This window comes from Strongylocentrotus purpuratus, unplaced genomic scaffold (assembly GCF_000002235.5).
Source record: "Strongylocentrotus purpuratus isolate Spur 01 unplaced genomic scaffold, Spur_5.0 spur5_scaffold_13, whole genome shotgun sequence".
NCBI lineage: Eukaryota > Metazoa > Echinodermata > Echinoidea > Camarodonta > Strongylocentrotidae > Strongylocentrotus > Strongylocentrotus purpuratus.
Window position 1 is genome coordinate 32,733,478 of NW_022145598.1, and position 25,800 is coordinate 32,759,277.

The following is a 25,800-nucleotide window of genomic DNA, read 5'->3' on the forward strand; positions in this document are numbered from 1 at the left end:
TTGGCTGAAATACAACGTAAATGGCGCTATTTTGTTTTTCCAACGGCTTTTTCAAATTATCTAATATTTGCGGTGGTACAGAAGTATTAGAAATCGTTATATTTATGGATATTTCAGCCATCTCTGAACCGATTTTGATCAAACAAAGATGATTTTTTGTCATTTAAATTGTATGTTTTTTCAAATTTGACACTCAGTTTTTCATTATCTCACAAAGAAATTATTTTGTGTAGCGCCCTCTGCAACAGAACTCAACTATCCCTTTAACTGTACTATGGCAAGATGTGGAGACATATATTAATACTGCTTTCATACTAGCTGGCAACAAGTGGCAAGAAAAGATGATTTTAAGATCAATCTGTGAATGTTGTTTACTGACTTCACCAAAAACAGTGACCAATTCGATTGAAACAAGGGACCAGATAGATGTCAGCATTTCCACAGTAAAACATCCCCCCCCCCCCCCACTTTAGAAATTCTTGTAAATATATGTCAAGTCGCTTATTGACAGGTGCTCATTCACAGTTCTAACAAAAGGGGGGGGGGTAAGTGGACACTTTTTTTTGGGGGGGGGGGGGGTCCAAAAAAAAAATCGCAACGACTCAGCCACCCAAAAAGTCGCTCAGTGGGGGGGGGGGGGGGGGGGGGTAAGCGACACTTCTTTTTTTTTTGGTCTCGAAATTTGAAAATTTGACATTTTTCTTCGTTGGGGGGGGGGAGGTAAGGTCACCTGTTTTAGGTTAGCCGTGGGCATAATTTTTTTTTTTTTTTTTTTTGTTGTTCTTATTAAAAACAAAAAAACAAAAAAACAAAACATAAAAAGGGGGGTGTTTTAGGTTTTTTTTAAGGGGGGTTTACACACATAAAACTACCAAAGGGGGGGGTTTAACCCCCAAAACACCCCCCCCCCCTGCGTACGCCCCTATCTCCAAGTGTTGTTTGACGTTGTGCCTAGTAGAGCCTAGTCCAATTAGGGTATTATGTGAATGTTTACTGGTTTATAGTCATCATGGTTTGTAATAATTGTTTTTTTAAATAGATTAGGTTGATTTGACTCAATAATTATTAGATTTTAGGAAATGTTACAATCTTTGTATGAGAAAAAAATGGTAAAAATATTCAACATTGATTAATCCAGCTACAATGATATTTAAAAAAAAAAAAAAATCAAATTTTGGGAGGCTGAACCAAATTTTGTATGCATGCATATTGTGATGACTGTGTCAGTTATTGATGTCTCTTCATTAATCATCTTTTCTTCTCGGTAGATTTAGTTGATATAGGCTGAAAGATTATTTAGGATCTCCATTACCAATATGGACTAGAATTGAATGAACCATGAGTAGATTATACTCATTCGTCATGAGATAAATTTTGGTTTAGCCTACAAATATGCTACTTCAATTCACATCCTTTTAGTTTGATTAATCAAACGTTTAATATTTTTTCAAATTTTGGTAATATAAGCTCAGGTATTTAGTGCCAAAACTAATCATCGATTTTAAAAACACCTAAGAACCATGATGACGACAATCCAGTGAACACAAAATGCTTGTAATGGGACTAGGCTCCACTAGGCGCAAGGTGGAATTACCTGACAAAGGTGGCCTAATATTAGTACTAGTTCCGTACGATGCAGCTTCATTAATAATTGTTAATTGTTTACGATCAGATAAAAAACTTGATAAAAGTTCTAAAGGTGTGCCCCTAATACTGTAATATTTTATTTTTTTGTAATAAAATAGAATGATTTATAAGCTGCTTTAATTAACAATAACAGATGTTCATGTAAGCAAAGGTATAATAATGTACATCACAGAGTCATATGAGTGGGACCACAGGCACAAAACAGCAGTTACTCACGGTAAAGAGACACATATCAGATCCAAAATTACTCCAAATTGAAGAAAAAACTAAAGATCCATCCTTGTTCCTGAGGACTAGGGTATTATTCCTTGCAGTTTGTCAGCTTTGAAACGTTGATCATGAAGAAAAATTCGCGAAAAATAAAGCGAAATCAAAGAGCAAATTGTAGTTCAAAGTATAAGGGACACCTAGTTTTGACCATACAATTCCACCATTGAAACACCATTGACCATACAATTCCACCATTGAAACACCATTCACCATACAGACTCTACCATTGAAACACCATTGACCATACAATTCCACCATTGAAACACCATTCACCATACAGACTCTACCATTGAAACACCATTGACCATACAATTCCACCATTGGCACACCATTGACCATACACTTCCACCATTGAAACACCATTCACCATACAGACTCTACCATTGAAACACCATTGACCATACAATTCCACCATTGGCACACCATTGACCATACAATTCCACCATTGAAACACCATTCACCATACAGACTCTACCATTGAAACACCATTGACCATACAATTCCACCATTGGCACACCATTGACCATACAATTCCACCATTGAAACACCATTCACCATACAGACTCTACCATTGAAACACTATTCATCATCATACACCACCATTGAAACACCATTCACCATACAGAATCCACCATTGGCACACCATTGACCATATAATTCTACCGTTGAAACACCATTCACCATACAGACGCCACCATTGAAACACCATTGACCATACAATTCCACCATTGAAACACCATTCACCATACAGACTCTACCATTGAAACACCATTCATCATTATACACCACCATTGAAACACCATTCACCATACAGAATCCACCATTGGCACACCATTGAAATACCATTTACCATTGATGCCACCATTCGAACACCATTCATTTACCATTAGGTTTTTTTGTAAGGGCAGGACCATCCAGGACCATCCAGGACCATCCAGGACCACCCCGGTGCCAACACGGTGTCAACACGGACCGAATCCCGGATCACCCCGGATGGGGTCCGGGATGGTCCGGGACGGTCCGGGACGTATATGGGACTGTAGCTTTTAAAGCATCACACTTTTTTGAACAAAACATCCCGGACCATCCCGGATCACCCCAGACCATGGTCCGGGATGGTCCGGAGTGGTCCGTGCTCGTCCGTGCTGGTCCGGCTTTATATGGGACTGGGGCTTTAATAAGCGCATAGCTGACTGCTGCACAGTGACGTCATTCGCGTATCTCCGTTAAATGGGCGATCGACAGTGTACCATATTTCGTGCACATGTTCCTTACAACGTGTATGCTGCTATAGGCAAGTTAGTCGCACGCCTTCATTGCGCACCGTAGAAACTCGGGCGATGGAAGACGGCCGTTGTGTCTAATAAGCCACTGGTAACAGGGGGGCGGTAACTGGGCAGGGTACGGTACGTCAGCCAGCCTAGTCTAGACTCTCCGCGAGCGGTTTCATTGGAATTAATGGAGCTTTTCCCCTCGCTGCCGTGTAAATAAAAAATACGCTGCCCGGACGGTCCGGGGCGGTCCGTAGTGGTACCGTGTTGGGTCCGGGGAGACGGTCGGCGGTTGCGATTTTTTGAACAAAACATCCCGGACCATCCCGGATCACCCCAGACCATGGTCCGGGATGGTCCGGAGTGGTCCGTGCTCGTCCGTGCTGGTCCGGCTTTATATGGGACTGGGGCTTTAAGTCGATTTGACAACTAATAGTCGTTATTTTCCCACTTGAAGACATTTTCAAGCCCCACCTTTTTGGGGAAGTTCTAAATTAGTATTATCTTTCAAATGCAGTTGGAATTTAACTTTTTCATTTTTTTGGCCTGCAAATGGGACATAGTACCTTTAAGAAAACGATGAATGTCCATTCGTAATAGGTTCATGGGCTGACAAAGAAATAACTATAAGACGTCTATTCTTTGATGAACACAATAGTCCTTAAAACTTTCGTTCCGTGGTTATCACAATTTGCTACAATGTCCAGACTCCAACCAATTCACCATAGTTTTTGTACACGAGGGAGTGGCGTACGCAGGATTTGTTTCAAGGGGGTGTTTTAAAATTTGAAAATCGCGCCGAAAATTTCGCAACGACTCAGCCAGCCGCTGAATAAGCGGGGGGGGGGGGGGTGTATGTGTGTGTGTGTGCGTGTGTGTGTGTGTGTGCGTGTGCGTGTGTGTGTGTGTGCGTATGTGTGTGTGTGTGTTATAATTGCTGTGTCTACCCGTTTTTTGTCCGTGCCTTTATCACTATTAGTAGTAGTATTTTATTGAATAAGAAATCAATCAAAATTATTTCATGACAAATTTCTGTGTTTGATCTATTTATTATACATTATTTAATATGAAAATTATTATGTTCATCAAAATCAACATAAAATGCATTATCATTACGTTATCATTCATTTTAGGGACAATTTTAATTGCAGATGTTTTCATGACAACTAACATTAATTGTATTGATAATTTAAACCATAGGCTATTTTGTTTAAAGAGAGAAGAGAAATACAGGAAAGAGTGAAAGGTAATTGAAGGGAGTGAGAGAGAGAGAGAGAGAGAGAGAGAGACTGAGAGAGAGAGAGATACTAGATTTAATATGAATAACAAACGAAAGTGATACCAGCTCTGGCTTGCATCTGAAAGTATTACGCACGGACACAGTCTTGAGTTTTAGGCTTCCGATTAGAGTTTGCTATAACCCCAGCTACATGAAAATCTCTCTCTCTCAAGTGCCATATCGTTTGACTTTGGCGATCATGCTGTTCCACAACCCTCGGCTCCTAGCCTTCTGTATTAGTACCACTCCCAGTTCTTTCACTCCTCTCTCTTCCAACAATTTCTGCAGACTGTCCATCCAAAGTATCCTCCTTCTTCCCCTACTCCTTCTTCCCACAATTTTCCCTGTCAAAGCAAGGTTCTCTAGGCCTTCTTTACGTGTAATGTGACCCATGAACTTCAACTGCCTAATCAACATCTCACGTATCATTTTCCTTTGCACTCCAGCTCGTGTAAGAACTTCCTCATTACTAACTTTATCAGTCCAGGGGATTTTCATCATTCTTCTTAGAAACCACATTTCGCAACTTTCCAAACGCTTTTTAGTATCAGAGGCTAAAGTCCATGTTTCACTACCATACATAAGTACTGGGTATATGTAACAATTCAATATCCTTATTCTGGTCCTCATACACATTGTTCGATTTGTCAGAATTTTGCCTAACTTTGAAAATGCAGATTTAGCGAGAGCTATCCTTCTCTTGATCTCTGTCTCGCATCTGGCATCCTCGGTAATCATGCTGCCGAGGTAGTTAAATGAGGAGACTTGTTTAATAGTCTGTTCTTTCAGTTTCAAGTTACATTTTGGACTGCTCTTCTTGGATACCACCAGGCACTTTGTCTTGGTATAGTTGATCCCTAGTCCCATTCTCTCACTTTCTTTTACAACTACATTCAGGAGTCTTTGGAGATCTTTCTCTGATTCATAAAATAAAACAGTGTCATCAGCATATCTAATATTTGTGATTGAATGACCACCCACTTGTATCCCATTTTCATCTTCCAATTCTCTTAGAATGATTTCACTATACATATTGAACAGGTCTGGCGACATAACACAACCCTGTCTGACTCCCCGTCTGATGTTGATATATTCACTACACTCTCCTTCTACCCTGATGCATGCAAACTGATTCCAATATAGACTCTGTAGCAGTCTTAGATCTTTCCTATATATATCAAGCTTTTTCAGCTTTTCAAAAAGTTCTGAATGTCTTACTTTATCAAAAGCCTTTGAATAATCAATAAAACACATGTACACATCCTTTTGCATTTCGACTGCTCTCTCCGTTATATTTCTAACCACAAATATTGCATTTCTTGTGCCCGCATCCTTTACAAAACCAAATTGTTCCCTTCCGACCATGGGAGTTATGCTTCTTCTTGCTCTCAAAAGCAGAATCCTCAAAATAATCTTAGTGATATGGCAAATAAGGCTGATTGTCCTATATTGCTCACAATCCACGGCTCCCGGTTTCTTTGGGAGAGTAATGAAAATGGATCTGCCCAATTCATCTGGAAATGTTCCGTCATCATATATTTTGTTGATAATTTCTGTTAATCTATCAACACCATATTCCTCTAATGCTTCAAACATTTCAGTGACCACACCATCTGGTCCAGCTGCTTTGTTTTTCTTCATCTTTGACATTGCCCAACGGACTTCAGATTTAAGAATTTTCTCCCCTTTGACTTCATCTGCAAAACTCGGCATTGCTTCCCTACTATCCTCAAAAAGTTCGCCAATGTATTGCGTCCACCTACTCATTTTGTCCTTCATTTCAAACAGGATTGACCCATCTTTTCCTTTGATACAGCCAGGGTTTGAACAACCAGACTTTTTTTATCTGAAATCTCATTTATTCTTTGGTAAACATTACACTCTTAATGTCAGCGAGTAAATTGTGCCGAGTAAAACAAGTTGAGTAACAAAATGAGCAATTCAGTACTCAAGCTGGAGTAAGACCTTGATTTTAGTGATACTCGTCACCCGAGTAATTTGTTACCTTCGATAAAGAGTAAATCAATGACTCAACATTGAGTACGAATTTCGTTTGTATCAATTTTGAGTAAACTACGGTTGGGTATTACGCTGCGGCAGGTGATAAATAAATCAACATTGATCTCTTACCCGAATTTACCTCGGGTGCGAGTGAAAGTTGGATCGATGGAAAGTGCAACTAGCTGTCAATATGCATGTGACACCTGTTCTACACATTTTTACATAATAGCAGCTGTATGTTCCTTTGTCTACCTAAGGAACTGGATATTTTGTACTCTTTCATTGTCCGTCATGTGCATGTCTCGTGCATGCATGTGCGCGTGCAGAAAGATGCGAAAGAACTGAGATACACTCTTAGAAAAAAGGGTGCAAAAAAGGGTGCAAGATAAGAGTTTGCACCCTTTACATAAAAATGAACCCTATTGAAGGAAAAGGGGTTAAAAAAAGGGTGCAATATAAGATTTTGCACCCTTCCCACAAAAATGAACCCTATCGACCAAAAGAGGGTGCAAAATAAAAGTTTGCATATTGCATGCATATTCATGATTACTTTCCACGTGTTCACATAAAAATACATTTATCATGATTTGTTAAGCAAATTATGACAATGCACATCAATTTTTTGATTTTGTATTTTCCTTTGGCAATCATTAACCAATATATTATTTTGTCTGATCATGTTACAATTACATTCACGTTTTAGCAATAGATATATTGATTATATGATTACTAACCAAGAAACATCATGCATGTTTAATATGTATTTGTGTACGAGCAAATTTTACCAGTATTCCTCGATGATGGGTGCAGGATTGCACCTTTTAAAGGGTGCAGGATTGAACCCCTAAAGGTGCTGCTATTGCATCGGTTTGCACCCCTAATGGAGTAAAAACATGTACTTAACTTAGTACATGTTTTTACTCAATATTGATTGAGCAACTAAGCGTTACCCAGAAAACATACTCAATAATTGAGCAAAAAAATCGCTCAAACAATTTGAGTCAAAACATGTACTCGTTAATTGAGTAAAATTTGGCTCAACTCATGAGCAGTTTCTTACTCGACATGAGTTGATTACGTTTCTACCCAGTACTGAGTAAAAAGGAAACCGCTAAACAAAGAGTAAATATTGAGTAAAGGTTGACTCATTCAAACTGAGTAGAGATTTAATCTTTTATTGAGTAATATTTTTACTCAACAGATGGGTAGATTTGTTACTCAACACATGCTGAGTAAAGTTTACTCAAAAGTCGGGTGGTTTCCTTTTGACCACCCAAAAGAGTAACATTTTGACTCAAATTGAGCAGTTTTTTTTTAGAGTGTACTATTCTTATCGAATTGATTTTCAATTTCTACACATTGTTCGTTTAGCCAGCTCTCTTTTGCCTCATTACATTTTTGCCTAATTTGTTTGTCTAGGTCCCTATATTTCTTGCATTGTCTATTTCCAATTTTCTGTCTATCTTTCATCATCAAAAGAATCTCCTCTGTCATCCATTTGTTCCTTCTTTTTCTCTCTTTCGTCGGCACATACTCTTCCGCTGTTTCTACCAGAATATTTCTCATCGTCTCCCACGTGTTTTCTTCACCTTCATCTATGAGCAACTCAAACCTATTCTTTACTTGTACAGTAAATTCTTGACGTATGTCCGGTTTACTCAACTGTTTAAAATCCAATATTTTCACAACTTTTGGTCTCTTGAGTTTCTTTAATTTGCACTGTAGTGTATTATCACCGGCACATGATCACTTCCGCAGTCAGCCCCTGGATACGTTTTTGATTGTTTCACTGCTCTTTTAAATCTACTATGGCAATAGTCTATCTGGTTTCTGACGATGTCGCCAGGACTCTTCCAAGTGTATACTCGTCTAGGGTGTTCTTTGAACCAAGTATTAGTGATGACCATGTTCTCCCCCTCACACCACTGAACCCATCTGTCCCCTCGTTCATTCCTTTCACCAATTCCATGCGGACCTACTGCTTTACCCTCTGTACCTTGACCGACTTTAGCGTTCAGGTCTCCCAGGACAATGACAATGTCATTCGATTTGCACTGAGATTTAGCTTTATCTAAGGAATCATAAAAGGTGTCAATAACTTCGTCAGCACTATCTGCCGTTGGTGCATAAACCACTGTGATTGAGATGTTAAAAGGGTGTCCCTGCAGTTTCACTAGGAGCACCCTATCACTTACACACCAGTGTCCCAACACACTCTTTGAGATATCTGGATCCAGCAGTAACCCCACACCTCTTTCATGCTTTTCACCTCCTGCATAAATCAATCTGTGCTCATCTATCACAAACTCGCCGTTATTCAGCCATCTTGTTTCATTTAGTCCTAATATGTTGACATTTAGCCTCATCATCTCTTGTTTAACATTTTCCAGCTTGCCGCTCTGATACAGTGTTCTCACATTCCATGTTCCAACTCTGATGGTATTCCTATTGCATACATGAAAATAACAATTCTATTCCCTGCATCGTCCTCGAGAGTTCTGTCCCCTCTATTGTCTTTCACAATCTCCCATATCTCCCTTTCTTTGCCCAGTTTTCTGTGTCTCGTTTCACATCTGCCTGTAATATGCCCCATGACCCCCCCCCCCCCCCCCCCCCCCCCCATCTCTCTCTCTCTCTCTCTTTCTTTTGGGAAATGTCATTACAGATCATCAAATAAACAAGGATAAAGAGAAAAAGAAAAATAACAGTGGTTTGAGTCTTTTTACATTGGTGGTCAGTTTTTCGAAAAAATGAGGGGGAACTCAGTTTATAATCATATTTATGAACTTGAGCAAGGTCTAAGTAACTCCAAAAACTTTGCAATCGTCTAAATCATTGTTTCAGTTATTTTCCTTATACAAATATAATCATATCATGATAATGATAATGATAATATTACTTGTTTACCTACGGTAACCTGATCAGCATTAATATGGTTATCATTGGAGGTCCCTGCCTGCAATCATATTATTACGGCCCTGCTTTATACACTCAACAGACAAATGCTATATATCGCATGAAACCTTCTTCCGCAATGAATAATACAGGACGGCCACGTACGTTGAACATTTTACAATAAAGTTTTGAATTATCCAGACTTTTTTTAACATCATTTACACTGGATGACTATACCTTAATAATTTGAAGGCAGACCAATAAACCGGATTGTAACTTTCTTTCTTAGTTTCTTTTTTCATTTTTGTTTTTTATATTTATTTATTTATCTGTTTTTCTTTCCATATTTTTTGTTCTTTACCTCTATTTTGTCCTTTTCTCTCTTTCTTTCTTAATTTCGCTTTTCTTTTTTCTTGGGGGGAGGGGGGGGGGTATAATGATTTGTATGAAAGATTTAAAATAATAATAAAGTAGATTAGCTGAAGGAAACAATATTATTTTTGTTTGCTCCGATCCGCAGATTGTTTGGCAATGCTGCCATCTACGGTCAGAATCAACCATTCCAAGGTGAATGAAGTTGCATGTTTTATCCTGTGGTTGATATTTTTTATCATCATATTCCTACAAAATGGAGTTTCTTTTAGGCATTCAGGGTCCTGATTATGTTTTACTTGCATCCGACATGAATGCAGGAAGAAGTGTTTTTGTCTTCAAACATGGTAAGTGTTACACACAACCTTTTGTTTTTGGAAAAGTGTGTTGAGTTTGTGAATGTGATTTGTAAACTGAGTGAACGGTGAATGAAAATGCAATCTCCTCTTTTGTTAATCTTTAGAAAATCTAGATCTATTTCTTTCAAAAACTAGAAATCAATGTGAAATTTTATTTGTGGGAAGGGGGAAGGGGCGATAGACCACTGACAGAGGTTTTTATTTTCATGATGTAGAGGGGGAAATGAACCGTTTTGATGACTGTTATCTCGGAATTGTGCCACCCTAGATCATGTAATGGTCCCATTGCCTGTAATTCGCGTTCGTTAAAATGGAGTGTTGTCGACGTCGGGCGCATGACAACTCGGCTTGCGCTCGGCAGCTCGATCCAACCAGACAAGTCCGCAACCTGGCAACTAATGAATTGATTGCTGATCTCTGAAACCAACGGAGGAGAAGGAGGAGGAGGAGGAGGAGGAGGAGGAAGAACAAGAAGTTGGATTTTAAGCGCACGCCACAACGCCCAGAAAGAAAATGAGAAGAAGAAGAAGAAGAAAAAAAGAAAATGACAAGAAGAGGAAAAAAGAAAAAGAAAATGACAAGAAGACCTAACGGCTAACCATCTAAAAACTCAAGTAAGAAGAAGAGAAGACAAAGAAGGAGCAGGAGGAAAAGAAGAATGAAAAAAGAAGAAGAAAATGATGAAGCGAAGAAGAAGACCCAACCATCTAAACTAGTAAGACAAATTTGTGGGGGGGGGGGGGGGGTTGGAAGAAGAAGAAGAAAAAGAGAAAGAAAATGGGGAAGCGAAGAAGAAGAGAAGACCCAACCATCCAAACTAAGACAAATTTGTGTGTGTTTTTTGTAAGAAGAAGAAGAAGAAGAAGGATAAAGAGAAACAAAATAAGGAAGCCAAGAAGAAGATCCAAACTAAGACAAAGTCAAGAGTTGTTTGTGTTTTTTTTAAAGAAGAAGATGAAGAAGAAGAACAAAGATCAAGAAGGTGCTGGAGGAAACGAAGAAGGAAAAAAGAGAGAAGGAGAAAGACAAGGAGAAGGAGAAGAAGAAGATATAGTTGAAATGTAAAAAGATGTTATAATCCAACCCGTCGAAACAATGCCAAATTTATGAACAATTGAAATTACTGATCCAGCTAGGTAAAAGCGATGGTAGACTACTATTGTAGAATCTTCCTTGCTCCTAAACTAAGCGTCAGAGAAGAAACTTCCTAACAAATCAAAAGTTGGAATTGTACATCCTAATTTACACTTAAACCTACATGTTCACGATTCAAGTTTTAGTGTTGATAAGACTCGATATATACAGAAATTTGTTTCCAATTGGTGTCACATAGTATACAAAATAAGGTGAGCATAAGCATGATATTGCATGTTGAGAATCAGCATCATAAATGCATTCATATTTCAAATGCAAATTAATATAGATAACAATAGCAATATGTACAATCACTACAAAAAATAACAACTCTCCACCTTTTCCTTCATTCTCCCCCTCCTTTCCACTTTTTAGACCAAGAGAAGATGTTTCCTTTGAGCAGTAAGCTCCTCATGTTGTGTGCTGGTGAGTCCGGTGATACTGTCCAGTTTGCAGAGTATATCCAGAAGAATATTCAGCTCTACAAGATCAGGAACGGTAAGTAAATAATAATAATATATTACATTTTATAAATCCCCTTTTCATTAGATACAAAGCGCATAAACAAGAAATACTAACAGATAACAAAAAGAGAGCACATTATGATATGAAGCTTACGTTAATTACAAACAGAGAGGAATATTACAACAAATTAGAAAATATGTGTTTTCATACATTTCTTGACAACTGTTAGAGTATGACAATTCTTAAGTACAGGGTGCAAAAAGTCAGTTTTATCGGTGAGATGGCCATGTTTAGCATTCAGCAAAAATGTAGGCTAAGGGTTACCAACCTAAAACACTGCCAGGCTACCAAACAGCTCTTTAATTGACCTCTATCTTGTTGAAATTCTAATGCACTGCATACAAAAATGGGTGCGCCACATAATATGTGGCATGACAATTTAGTCCAAACCAAAAAGCAGCTATTTCTTATCATATTTTTTATAGGAGGCTATGTGAATAGCAATCCTTTTCAGGGATCCTTTCTATTTTGATATTTTATTAAACTGACATAAAAAGAGTGAGAAAGCAATTGAAAAAAACCCAACCAAAATGCACTTTACCTTTATCATTGTAGCTGGCAGCTTACAGCTTTGTGAAAAAAGTAGAACGTATTTTTGGACAATCGTTTGCATGGTAAGAAGTTTCAGAACTTCATTCAACATAAAGAATATCAAATGGTTGGTAAAAACTGATTGAACAGCAGAGCAGCATTGATATACACATATACTTGATATGTTTGACAATTGAAGGATCTTTTCTTAACAGTGATTTTACGTTACCGATAATTCTTCTCGTTAAAATCTGTTACAGGTTATGAACTGTCACCGAAAGCAGCTGCTAACTTCACAAGGAAAAACCTGGCAGACTTCCTACGCAGTAAGGTAAGTAAATCTTACATGATTTTCAACGCATATCCTTAGTGCAAAGACCACAGCAAAATTCAATATATCTAGCTGTACGAGACAGCACATGCTCCTACGACGATTGCTCAGCGATCAATTTCATCCGTTAACTGAATTTCGAACAGGACCAATCCGACCAAACACTATTCCAAGGCCTTACCATGAACCTAATCTAAGGCTAATACCCAAATGCAACCTTAACCCAAATCCTACATCTAAAGCTACATGTACACGTATGTCTTTGAGGAAAAAATGTCTGATCACTATATTTTTTTCCTTGTTGCTATCAGTAAACAGATGTTAATAGCATTTTGTTAAGTGACTAAATGCTAAGATAGGCTGCAATTCATGTGAACTTTAAATGTTGCGTAAAGAATGTTTAAAATGCAAAAAAAGCTGATGGTCAGAAATTAATCCTCCATCACAGTCTCGAGTATAAATTCTAGGTACTCTTAATTCTTTCTAATATTGTTATGCAATTTTCTTGTTTTGTTGTGTTAATCACATATTGTATGTAAATTTTTATATATATTTTATGAGAAGTGGAACTAAATAAATGAAATGAGATGAAATTATTATAACTTTTTTGTTTTAATTTTTTTAAACCAAATATATCAATGCTGCAGTCTGTTTGAGAAATGCTTTGCAGTCTCACACATTGATTTAAATAATTGCCAAATTCATGAGGCCCCTATCAACAGTCAGGTATTGGTAATAAAATATGTACATTTAAAGGGGCATGTTCCCCGTATTCCAGAGGGCGTTCAAAATACGTACCCGCTGGCGGACGGTGCTAGCTGCCTATTGACATCAACAGAATACGGCTCTTACGCAGATGGCATGTTCCGAATGCCCGGACAATGTCGATTATCGCATACATGTGCCGAAGTAATACCAATCGCAGTTCGGCTCTAAGATTCGGCTGCTGTTTCCGCCCACTTTCGTGACGTCGCAATCGGCAGCAATCAGCTGGCTTGGCGAAGGCAGGCCAGGCCGCGCGTACTTTGATTGACAGCTGTATGCAAATTAGAAGTCGACCTTCGGAACCAAGATGGCGATGACTAGAGCAGCGATAACTACACTGGCGGGAACATGCCCCTTTAACTAATAATTGAGTCTCCTGTTTGCCCATCACAGACACCATACCAGGTGAACCTACTCTTAGCTGGTCATGATGAGACGGATGGTCCTTGCCTGTTCTACATGGACTACCTGGGTTCACTGCAGCAGGTCCCTTTCGCTGCTCACGGCTACGGATCCTACTTTACACTGAGTATCCTTGATAGGCACTACAGGAGAGGTGAGAGTTGGCTAGTATATTCAATTCAATTCAATTCAATTCTGGTTTATTGTAAATAAAACATTCTGAATAAAAAGTCCAGAGACTCATACAATTCAGTTTACAAATTATTAATACACACAAGAATATAAGAAATCAATACTTTTAGCAATCTTCATATTAATAACTAATTCTAATTAACTAAACAACTTATATCAAATAATCGTAAAATAAAACATGTTGTAATTATTCAGTTATAACATTTAAATAATGAAATGTATATGTAAATAATTCATTGTGATTGAGCTCATTATACAATCTATCAGCACCTGAGGTGAGGCTGCGTGCATCAATTTTATTGAGCCTTCATGCTGAGTATGATAGGTGCACACATCCTCAGTGAGAGCAGATAGATTTCATCAAAAGTAGCGAAAATCATGTGTTTCATACGACACTCCTAGATGATTTTAAAAGGAGTCATTTGGAGATTACTCAATGTCATTAAAAAAAAAATTGAGTTTAGTGCGCTTACTTTGGCGCACACACACCATATGCTGAGATGCCAACCCTCCCTGATTTTTAAGGAGGCCTCCTTATTTTTATTTTTTTGATACGGCACTCCACACAAACTTGAATGCCTCCCTGATTCATTGAAAGATTATCTCTATTATGGTGTATGCAATCGATAGAAACCTCCCTGATTTCGGAATGAATCCTCCCTGAAAGCTGAATGTAAAGGTGGGCATATGCATATGAGGACACTTACCTCCTCGAGCACTGCTGGACATCATACACTTACCAATTGTTTGATAGTACTGGAAAGCATTTTATTTCATTTTTTTAATTGAAAAAATATATTATATTCTTTGTGGTTCAGAATTACTGCCTTCACCAGATCTTACAGGAGTGAGTTGTATTATATTGGATAGAACAGCATGTGCTTAGGTTTATTTGAATAAGAATAAGTGGTATGACATGAAGAGTGAGTAGATCACAGACTAGTTTGGCTTCTGCCACCTATATTTCTGATTGTACTTAAATGTAAATGTCTTTGCTCACTCTTTCTCCATCTTATCTTTCCTTTATATGTTACTCAGATATGACTCGGGACCAAGCAGTTGAAGTGTTGAAGAAGTGCCTATTAGAGGTAAGTGGCCCATCTGTGTGACATCTTCATCGTCGGCTGTCCACAACAAGGCCGTTTCTACTGTTGACAATGTCGTTACGGCCTTTTGCGGGCAGCAGCCGATGATATGTCATTGATTAAACAAATCTCACATTTTAGTGCAATTGGGACATTATGATTAAAAATGGTGCTAGATGTACAAGTAAAGATAATCTGAAAGTTTGAGTGAAAACAGACCATTATCAATGATAAAAATTGGAAAAAACTGATCTGATCGATTCCTTAATTCTCCCAACTATATTATTACAATTCAATTACATTTTAGGTGAATTTAAATTGTCACAAAGCAATTAATTGGCTCTATATACCATTCCAGACGTTGAAGTGTTGAAAGATTTGTAAAAGCCTGTCTTATGTCTTATTTTCATAGAAAAACGGTTGGGTAACATTTCATACAAAATTACTCAATGTTTTCATCCACCTTCAACAATTTTACTGAGTCACTTTAATGCTAGCTTCAATAACAAACTTCAAGGGGGGGGGGGGGGGGGGGGAGGGGGATGTGCATATATCCATGGATTTAATTTTCAAAATACATAAGGTTAGTCACAGGTAAAGGTTGTGTTGGGTTAGGGTTAGTTATACAGTGAGTCATAAAAACACAGTTTACAATTGGGAAAAAAGTCTCTTCACATACAAATCTGGATATTCTCATACATATAGATGTGGATTGTTCAGGGTCTGTCCTATCAAATAGAACCAAAGAATCAGAGCATGTTTAATGCTTGAGTGAGACGCAGAAATGAATTCATTTGATCCCAGTACAAGTTTTCATCACTCTGGCTTGCCATAACCAGTGAAAAGAATTTGTTGCAACTCATTATATATATGCCTATATATATATTTTCCTTCTGTCTGTCTGTGTTATTACAGGTCCAAAAGAGGTTCATTGTCAACCTCCCAACGTTCCAGATCCGCATCGTCGACAAGGATGGTATTCATGAATTACCCAACCTCCCTTTAAAGCCTGCAAAAGCCTAGCATTACCATGGCAATCCAGGAAACATATTTTGTAAATAATGCATACTGTATGTTCTTTTGTTATCGTTATTCTCAAAGCCTCTAAGGCTGTGGACCATTTTGTGAATGAGACAAGACGAGCTGTTGTTGCAAGTTTACATCTGTAAAAGTAGCGAATCACACAGTAAAATCTAATCAATGTGTAGATTCATGTTTACAAGGGATATACATATATATTCTTTTCTTCTATTTGATAATTCTACCATGCCTCCTATGTAGAGCATACACCCATGTATTTCTACAAAAGGACACCAGTTTGAGTTTGTAAAAGAGAAAGAATGAAGGGAGATCCATGTCTCAGGCAGTTGCTGGTGGTGTAGTAGATACATACATGTAGATGTTGGGGTATAGCTGGGGAACAGATGAGATTTGGTTAAGATGGATCCCAGTAATTATTCTATCAAGATTTACATCGATGTGTAACAGTCTCGTGGCACAAATATGGAACCTGGTAACTCCTGTATAAAGCCTATGTGAAAGATAAACTCCAGAAGTTGGTGAGAAAAGAGCATAAGGTCTTTCTCTATCAGTGTTGTAAACTTATTTTGACAGTATACATGTAATTTTATTTGTTCATTTAGAATAGACTGTAAAATTACCCAATGGGTTAATTCATATCAAAAGAGTGATGCAGTGTGAAAAGTTGTTTTTTACCCTCATCAGAGCACACAAAATTTTGCCCAGCCACAATGAATGAATTTACTGTTACTTTTATCTTTCTTCCAACCTGTCATCAAATTCCCTGCTAAAGTGGACTGTATATTTTCCCTGGCAGTTTATGGATAATATGATACTTATGCCCATAAAAAAAAAAAAAAAATTCTTAAAGATTGTAACCATGGCACATGGTCACATTTTGTTCTACACCTGATCATTTTTGTAATGATTAAAGCGAAGATACATGTATTTTGGTTCAGTAGTTTTGGTTCATAGTTCATCTAGATCTAGTACATTTTAAGTGGAATGTCAAAAGTAAATTTTGAATTCTCTTACACTAGAGCGACTAGACCTCAAGTTAATTAATGTGAGATGTTGATTTGTTTTGTACATGTACAGATGTAATAAACTCTTCAAACTATTATATTCTGTGATTTTGTATCGTACGTGAATGTGCGTTAATATTAGGTTTTACTTGTAGAGATTCCCTGCCTGGAAAAATGCAACTGAAGTTGCTTAACACTTTCCAAAAAACCATTGAGGGAGATGAGAAAAGCAGTCCTTATCCTGAAGCCAGTTTGGTCTTTGTCGGCAGATGGTTTTCTGTGAGGGTGTCATGTGATATTCACTTTGGAGTAGAAGGCAATGCAGTCGCTGTTGAAGTAGTACATGCTGCGGTGGAAAATGTCATAAAATGAAAATTTATCTGTGTTTTGAGAATGATAGCATGAGGAGGGAGAGAAAGTGGGAAAGATAGATGAGAGAGAGGGGGGGGGGGGGATAAAGAGGATAGATCGGAACTTGAAATGGATCTGATTTAAATACGGGGTTATTTATTCACATTTTTGCTGTGTTTTGCACCAAGGTCATTGTCGAAGATGTGGGGGTAAGGGCACAGGTGAGAGTTCAAGATGATAGGGTTTGGTTCAAGTTAAAGTTCGGAATATGATAAAGAGTTCATAGATGACCGAGAACCACTTGCCATGCAACACAAACAAAATTCATCCAAATAATTTCCACACACATTAGGCCTTTAAAGCTTGTCTGTACTAGTTTGGCCAGGAGGGATTAGACCACCCAGGGTGGTCACTTACAGGTCATCAACTCAGCTCTTAATTAACATTAGAAAAAGAGGATCATGGGGGACCAATGGTCACCAATTAGGCATTGTTTTCTATATAGAGGGAGCAAGTACCTACAAGTAGTACAATGAGGCTTACTAATATTATGTCTAGTCATGAACGTGGATGTAGTTGGACAATATTTCTTTGAACTATTATTTTTAATCAATTTTGGCAGCATTTATGTAGATGACCATCCCTGCTTCTATATCTTTCTCATGTGTATTATTGAACGACACATGCTCTAGAGCCAATTGGTCCATCATCAATTTCCGACATTAATCAAATTCCTCGCTGCAACTCTAGACCAATCACTGTATCCAGCACTAACCTAAACTGAAAATTGAAACCATAATCCAGAGCTGCCAACCTTGTGCGACCAAAAAAAGGAATCATAATGGCAAAAAAAAAGGAATTTCAAGCAAAAAAAAAGGAATTCATAAAACGAAACTTACAACCATGCGCGACTCACTTCTAATGCAGAAATGTTCATTCCTCATGCTGTTTTTTCCATACAAGCAATTTTTTTTTGTTTTGGTTATTTTGGTATTATCGGTATGTTTTATAATTAGTTTTCTATTGATTTTGTAATGAAATCACCATTTAAAGGCAGTTGTTTGACGTGTGGTATGTAAAAAAAAAAAAAAAAAAAAAAAAAAAATGTAATTTGGAGGAAAAAACGGAGTAATTCTGGCAAAAACGGAATGGTTGGCAGCTCTGATAATCGCATCTCAAGTTCTAACCCCTTGGGCCCATTTCTCAAAACCGTCATAAGTCTAAGTTCTAGACATCCCATATAAAAGCATGGTCATTCTATGACACTTGCAATGGGAAGTCAAAGAAGTTACATGTAGATGGTCTCGAGAAACTGGCCCCACATCTCAGATGAAATACAGCCTGGAGCAATTGTCAGATCAATGAATCCTCCCCCCCCCCCCCTCCCCCTCCTCCACCTCCCACTCATGGAAACATTGCACATCATAAAAATCTATCCTTACAAGCATGTACTTACAGTACTTTTCTTTAGAAATTTTATTCAATTGTCAAGATTAAATAATATACAAATGTGAACAAATTCTGTATTCCTTTTTGTCACACAACGTCCAACAGAATACAAAAGAACAGAAGTCAATGTCATTTCTTTATACACATGTAAAAAACAAAGTGCAATTTTACTGTGGCATGAATGATGTATCCATTTACAATGCTCAAAATTACATGTACATGTATATAAATACACATTACACAAAACAGAAGTGTGAAATCACTGCACATTTTTTTTGTCCAATTTCTCTGACTGCAGAAAGCTGTTCTTATAATTGCATACATGTACTTTTAACAGGCTGAGAGATTTAAATTTCCCTACATGTCTAGTAGAGACCCCCTAAATATAGGAACAAATTAGGAATCATAAGATCCACAAAAAATGCAACTTTCAGGTAGTGACGGGTTGTCCAATAAAAACAAAAATGGCGACTTGAATATGATTTAACAAGATCAAGCATTTTAATGACTCATAAAATCGAACTCTCACAACAAAACTAAGAATTTATTTCTATAATAATTCTATTTATTTTGAATAAAACTCCAGATGATGATCATAATGGATGTAATATGTTATGCATTACTGAAGGCTTTTTCGGTAATCCATGCAAAAAGAAATAGTGTTTCAAAACATTTTTCTGAAGAAGTACACTCAAATTGTGCTAAATGTAGCAATTCAAATTAAATCTTAAAATTGGCAACACTTTGCAAAGGAAAATGAAAAAACTCCCTGTTGGCAATTTCTCATACAGGGCCTGTACATGCACATCAAAATCATAGATAAACAATGTAAATAAATATTCCAAAACAGATGTTGCCCACATATTTATCAAGCCATAAAATTAATTTGAAAAAACAATGAAAACTGGGCAATGTTGCACACTGAAGATAAAGAAGTACGGTACATGATACGTGCCTCTGAGGACAAAGCGGGAAAGCATTTGAACAATATTCCTTTTTTATGTCATTTATGTCATTTATGTCATTTTGCTTAACAACCGTTTATACACTAGGGGATATACAGGTATATCTGATGGCTTAGAGAAAATGCTTCAACAAAAACAAAAAGAGAGGGGGGGGGGGGGGGTTAAATATGTCCAGCACATTTATCTACCCGTACTAAATAGGCATGATCAAAACAACCTTCATGGTTGTCAAATTTTCAACCTGATAAATCATGCCAATATCGCTTTTCAATTTCAACCAGATAAAATTGTTGATTTTTAGAAAGTAATAATCTATTTAACTTGGAAATTAACAGTAATACCTGTCTGGTTTGAACTTTGAAGAGGAATTCTTTAATAAAAACAGCATTTGCCAACCTTCCCTGTACTACAGTGGAACCTGATGTACGTGTAGTATCAGTCGAACAGTGGTCGCTATAAGAGACTGAAGTATTTGGGTCCATAATCTGTGCATGAATAATCTCAACTACTATAGTAAATCCCACAACAGGTATGATGAAACTTTACCCTATTCCCTCACCCCAACCCCTTCAGATATCGGCAGTTGGTCGAGTTGGCAAAACAGCATTAAATTTGCTTCATACAAATAAAGCAATCCAACAATCACACAAGAACACCTGATGTTTTAGATTAATTTTTTTAATCAAACAAAAGAAAATCTATTGAGGGTCAGTTACAATGTATACAAAAGCAGGAGTCCAATATCCAGTTCAAATTCCTTCTTTCTCACCAAACTCTGAGATATCCACACAAAAACCTGATGAATCCATGATTGGTGACTGTACAAGAATGTCCAACATAAGTGAAAAACAATACATGTTTACCAGATCACTGCTACAATTTCCTTTGACCCGCAGTCGTTGTAATCACAATATTTTGATGTAAATGTGGAACAAATAAACTTCGACTTCAATACAGGCGTTGAGGCAATGAACCAAGTTGCGACCTGCGACAGCGAGAATATGCCTTTGAATCAAACTTGATCCAAACAAGCATCATTCTGATTCATCATAAAAGTTCTTCTCCGAAAGGCCGAATACATACAAGGCTACTGACAGAGCTACACATGTCCTTTCTCTAGCTTCCAGAAGGCATCTTTCATCTCCTACGCTTAGTAGAGGGCGTTTCTGTCGGAGTACCGGCTTGCCGCGTTCTCTTCCTCTTGGGCGAGTTGTCCTTCTCAGATGGTGTGCCCGCAGCGACGCCGCTAGGTGTGCCAAACTTGATGGATGATTTGGTCGAGTCCGATTTGGAGCCTTCAGAAAAATAAAGAAGAAATTTACAAAGATGGATTAAAATTTTATAGTAAAATATAGTAAAATATGAAAAGTGTTAAAGGTCAGCAGCAAATTGTCCTCCAGAACTATTGAAATACTACCCTTCAAGATAAAGTTGAGTTCTGGTCATGCGATTGCATTGTGAAAGAACCGGTGTGGAATCGATCAAAAAGAGTTGATCATGTAGCATATAAGTATTGGTGTGTACTGCAAGTGCAAACGAGAAGAAATTCGACCCAGTCTCGGTAAAAGTAACAAGCGCTATAGTATACACAGAAAGATGTATATGGACTACACAAACATGTGCATAAAAATGAGGCCCACATTTTTAAGCTGTTACATGTCATATTGAGAATATGAAGGCATATGAAGAGCCATGTTTTTCAGGGAACATTTTTTCTCTGATGTTCTTCCACACTAGAAAAATAATAATGAAAATGCTCACAAATTATCTTTCACCTCTCCCAGATCTGCAATCTGCAAATACATACCGTAATTAACGGTGTATAAACCGCACCTTTTTGCCGCCGAAAAAAAAATCAAAGTTGGGGGTGCGGTTTATACATGGTACACCCAAAAAAAAAAAATGTTAAAGTTTCGATTTATTCCCCTCCACATGGCGCTATGCCTGGCAAGTCTCCCAGCTCAGTAATCGGTGTGTTGACTCATCACTCGGAAACTAAAACAACACTCAAATTTGTCTGTCATCTTAGTTTGAAAGTAATCTTTCTGATAGATCTCAATATGTAGTTCATAATTCTTCCAATTTTTCTTCTATTCCATGGCGTACCACAAGGTTCTATCCTAGGTCCTCTACTTATTTTTAATTTCCATTAACACGGACCCGGCAAAAAAAAGTCGGCAAAAAAAAAAATGTTTTTTTTTTTTTTTTTTTTTTAAAGGGCGAAAAAGAGGGGTGCGGTTAATACATGAGGGCAGTTTATACAACGTTAATTACGGTAACAAGTAATTTTCAAAACTTTCTGGTTTCAGTGGTTTTAGAGTATTTTGGGGGCATACCACTCAGTCCCATCCATTTCTTTTCACTGAAATGTCCAATCATTGACTTACTATCATGTGATGAGGATGAGAAGCCCTTAAAGGGATCTCCAGTCTTGCCTCTCTGTTGCATCATCTCCTGGAATTCACTCGTCGGTAGAGAGAAGTCCACCTCTTTGTTGGGGAAGGGCAAGATCTCTGACTCATGCTGGTATGAGAGAACAAATAATAGAATAAGTCATGATGTTACAAAACTAATTCTTTCTATGCCATTATTAAAATCATCTCTCTGTGCATATTAAATTTATCATGAGGTAGTTTTACCAAAGGCAACAAGTTTATCAAAATGTTTCATGTATAAAATTAATAAAGACACTGAGAGAATAGTAGTCACTTGTCAGGAAGCTAAATCAGAAACAAGAATCAAGACCAGATAAAGGTTACATTCAATTCATTGCAAAGTTTTTGAGTTGCACAGATCAAGAGCAATTATTCTATTGATTATTCTATTTTTCTCTGCTGATCATCATGTACATGTATGGCAAGAAAGCAGCTCTGCCAAATGGCAGTGGTAGTAAACAAATGGTTATTTTCATACATTAAGGAATTAATAAATCCAAATCTGGATCCTAACAGTAATTAATCATAACCCAAAGCCCACCAGCAACCCCAACACTAAACCCTTGACCCTTGATATACTAAAGCCAGAAGCTAAACACCAGGGCCTCATTTCACAAAACTTGTCATCAGTGACAAAGACAATTTTTGTTATAAGCTACAAAATCCTTGCTTCTGATTGGATATCAGCAGATTTGTCACTAATTTTTGTCATTTGTCATTGAAAGAAGGCTTTGTGAAACGGGTCCATGCTGCTTACATTGCCAGAGCAAACATTGGATAACCCCTGCTGCATGTACAGTACATGATAGTGCCATGACTGTGTATGACTTACCAATGCCTGCATGTCATACAAGGTTTCCAGGTGGTCCCATATCTGTTTGGAGGTCACCTGACGACCTGTGGCCTGGTTGAATTTCTCATGGATGCACATCATCTGAAAATTCTTGTTAACACCTGCGTGAACAGAAAAGTAGAACAAAATACAAATGTATCAATATGTCATCCTACATTAGAGCTGCCTAAATGATTCATAATATTATCTGTTGAGCAGCAAGGAACCAATGGGACTTGTAATTTGATATATTATATTGTGCCTTCTCATGCTTATCGCCTTTCTAACGCGCATTCTCTTTCCTTATCTTCTTCTCAACCCCACATGCAGCTCATCATTTTGTTTTATTTTCTGTACCCCCGATCTCTCACTTCTTTTTTTGGCATTGTGTACTCTTTGTCTTATGACAGTGTTCTTCTATCTTTGTCATTTAAAGTACTGTCTTGTCTCGTTCTTGTCTCTGTTGGCAACCCCCTTTTTTCCCTATGTAGTTCCTTTTGTAGTAATTGCTCATTATTTTAAGTATCACTTGAGGTGTACCGTGTTCACGGTGTTCATACTTGTACAAGCATTGAATCTTAGTGGACCCCTCTGTTTCCAATATGTATTTCTATATTTGTTGTAAATTTTTATAATTAATTTGTAATGTTTTGGTGGAAACACAAATAAATTGAAATTGAAATTGAAAATTGAATGGACTATAAATTAGAACTCTCCTTACAGGGACCATTGGTATGACCAGCTGTCAACAATACCTGAACTGGCAAAATACAAGGTGAATAATATACAGATTGTTGGGTTGTCATGACTTTCTGCATTTTGTTCTCCTTCTTCTCCGGTTTCTTTGGCTCTTTAGGAGTTTTTCTTCCATCAAGTATCATCTGTAGATTACCTGTTCCTTTTTCCATTTCATTTAACTAGATTACTAGATCTATAAAAGTAGTAGAGGTCTAGGTCTAGTTTTGCTTTTAAAAAAGGATTAAAATTGAAAGTTAATCAGGTTAAACAGTTAAAAATTACAATCGCGAACATGATGAACAATTTAATTAGTGGGATGAAAATAATCATTGAGGGCGACATGTCATTTATTGTTATTTGTTAACATGCATGGTCATCAATGATCAATCATCATGAAATTATTGCTCGATTTTCCGAAACATGATTGAATGAATGCAAAATTCACATCTGACTGAGCCGACTGCATCATGCAAACAACATGGTGATCACATAGGATTAGTGCACTGAGATTGACTGACACACAAGACACTCCTGGGGTTTGACATGACTCGGTCTCAGATTCAGAGTCTGAAGTTATTTATTAGACTTCTTCTTCTTTGCTTGGCCTTGGCTTCCTCCAGTTTGGAAAACTGCAGCTTGGTGCAGAGTGCAGGTATTGTTTGTACACAAAATCATTTACATGCATGATGCAATTACAAAGACTGCAACTGTGCGGTGCATCATTTTCATGATTTTGCATGTGCTACAATAATTTTTGAAAGGCAAAAGCCTAAACAAATGACTCACCAACAGGTTTGTGTCCTCTCATAGCATAGAAGAGACTGACTTCAAGCTCAGTGTTCCAGATAAGATCTTCACCGGTTACTTTCACGCTTTCTCCAGACATTTTTCAATCGCCATCTCTAACTCAGTCTTTCTCTTCAGTTTTTCACTCGAACTATGTGCAGTCGAATCTAGTCAGCGAGGCTTTATACACGTACAGTATTGTCGCTCGCACAATACATACGGCATTCGCATGCGGCATAAATATGCATGATGCATGTTGACATGTGTTCGCCGTCGCGTCATCAAACAGCTGCCGTTCACTATGGTGGAGGTAAAGAGACATATATACTAGTTGTGAAGTTTTGAAGTTGTATGAGAGGGGGGGGGGGGGGGGGGGGGGTAAGGGGTGAGGGGGTATACAGGGGTGTGCCGCTCTATTGTAACGTTTTACAACAAATCCCTAGTGTTTGCCATGCATGCCATGCAAACACCCGAAAATTTGGAAAATGGGCTTTACTTCGAGAAAAATCCTCCAAAATGAAAATGGGTAGGGGTTTTGAAGCCCCGCGCGTTGTAACCAAATCTGAGTAGTCCCGCCCCGGGTATGAGAGTATTAATCCCCCTTTTCTCGTGCCATTACTTTTATATATTTTTGGTTTCATTGTATATTTTTTGTTATAGGCCTACCATGTTGTATTTCCTTTGGCAAATGATGGACCTTCTACAATCTTAAAGCTTATCAACACTAGTGTGGCTAGGAGGGATTAGACCACACAGCGAGGTCACTGACAGGTGGCTATTTCATGAACTCAGCTCTTCATGGGGGACACGACAGGCAAGGATTGGGGAAGTTTTCTATATAGAGGGAGCAAGTAGCTACAACTAGGACAGTGGGGCTTTAAACCCAAGCATGCATGGTTCGTTACAAAAGTTCAAATTGAAATTAAAATGTTTAAATTTGGGTGGAGCTTTTCCAATCTCATCCGCCTCCTGATGGTTAACTTTATAGTCGATAGGTCGGAGACAAATCATTAGAGTTTGCTTTCTTGAGTTACTGAGTTCCTATCTGACTCTATACTCAACAGTGGCGGATCCAAGGGGGGGGCCCGGGGGGCCCGGCCCCCCCCCCCCCCCTTGAGAAAAAAATCATGTAAAATCACG

The 25,800-nt window shown here is 37.8% G+C and overlaps 2 protein-coding genes across 2 annotated transcripts; one reads left to right on the forward strand and one right to left on the reverse strand.

Moving 5' to 3' along the window:
- The first annotated feature begins 9,900 nt into the window (after positions 1-9,900).
- LOC588670 (proteasome subunit beta type-2) lies at positions 9,901-17,202 on the forward strand. The gene is made up of 6 exons (XM_003727174.3): positions 9,901-10,082; positions 11,604-11,726; positions 12,545-12,615; positions 13,774-13,936; positions 15,013-15,062; positions 15,975-17,202. Exons 1-6 carry the CDS (start codon positions 9,992-9,994, stop codon positions 16,080-16,082), a joined length of 606 nt encoding a protein of 201 aa, XP_003727222.1. The 5' UTR covers positions 9,901-9,991; the 3' UTR covers positions 16,083-17,202.
- A 2,179-nt stretch (positions 17,203-19,381) lies between these two features.
- On the reverse strand, positions 19,382-24,841 carry LOC115923133 (MRG/MORF4L-binding protein-like). Its single transcript, XM_030983405.1, has 4 exons — positions 24,661-24,841; positions 23,137-23,258; positions 22,257-22,392; positions 19,382-21,164 (listed from the first exon to the last, which is right to left on the reverse strand). The coding sequence occupies exons 1-4, from the start codon at positions 24,758-24,760 to the stop codon at positions 21,007-21,009; spliced, it is 516 nt and encodes a 171-aa protein (XP_030839265.1). The 5' UTR covers positions 24,761-24,841; the 3' UTR covers positions 19,382-21,006.
- Between the last annotated feature and the right edge of the window lie 959 nt (positions 24,842-25,800).

Excerpts from the sequence above, each read along its gene's own strand:
- LOC588670 (XM_003727174.3), top strand. The coding sequence starts at position 9,992 with ATGGAGTTTCTTTTAGGCATTCAGGGTCCTGATTATGTTTTACTTGCA. Across the intron at positions 11,727-12,544 it reads GCTCTACAAGATCAGGAACG|GTTATGAACTGTCACCGAAA; the intron begins GTAAGTAAATAA and ends AATCTGTTACAG. Across the intron at positions 15,063-15,974 it reads TGAAGAAGTGCCTATTAGAG|GTCCAAAAGAGGTTCATTGT; the intron begins GTAAGTGGCCCA and ends GTGTTATTACAG.
- LOC115923133 (XM_030983405.1), bottom strand. The coding sequence starts at position 24,760 with ATGTCTGGAGAAAGCGTGAAAGTAACCGGTGAAGATCTTATCTGGAAC. Across the intron at positions 22,393-23,136 it reads TGTATGACATGCAGGCATTG|CATGAGTCAGAGATCTTGCC; the intron begins GTAAGTCATACA and ends CTCTCATACCAG. Across the intron at positions 21,165-22,256 it reads CTCATCCTCATCACATGATA|GCTCCAAATCGGACTCGACC; the intron begins GTAAGTCAATGA and ends ATTTTTCTGAAG.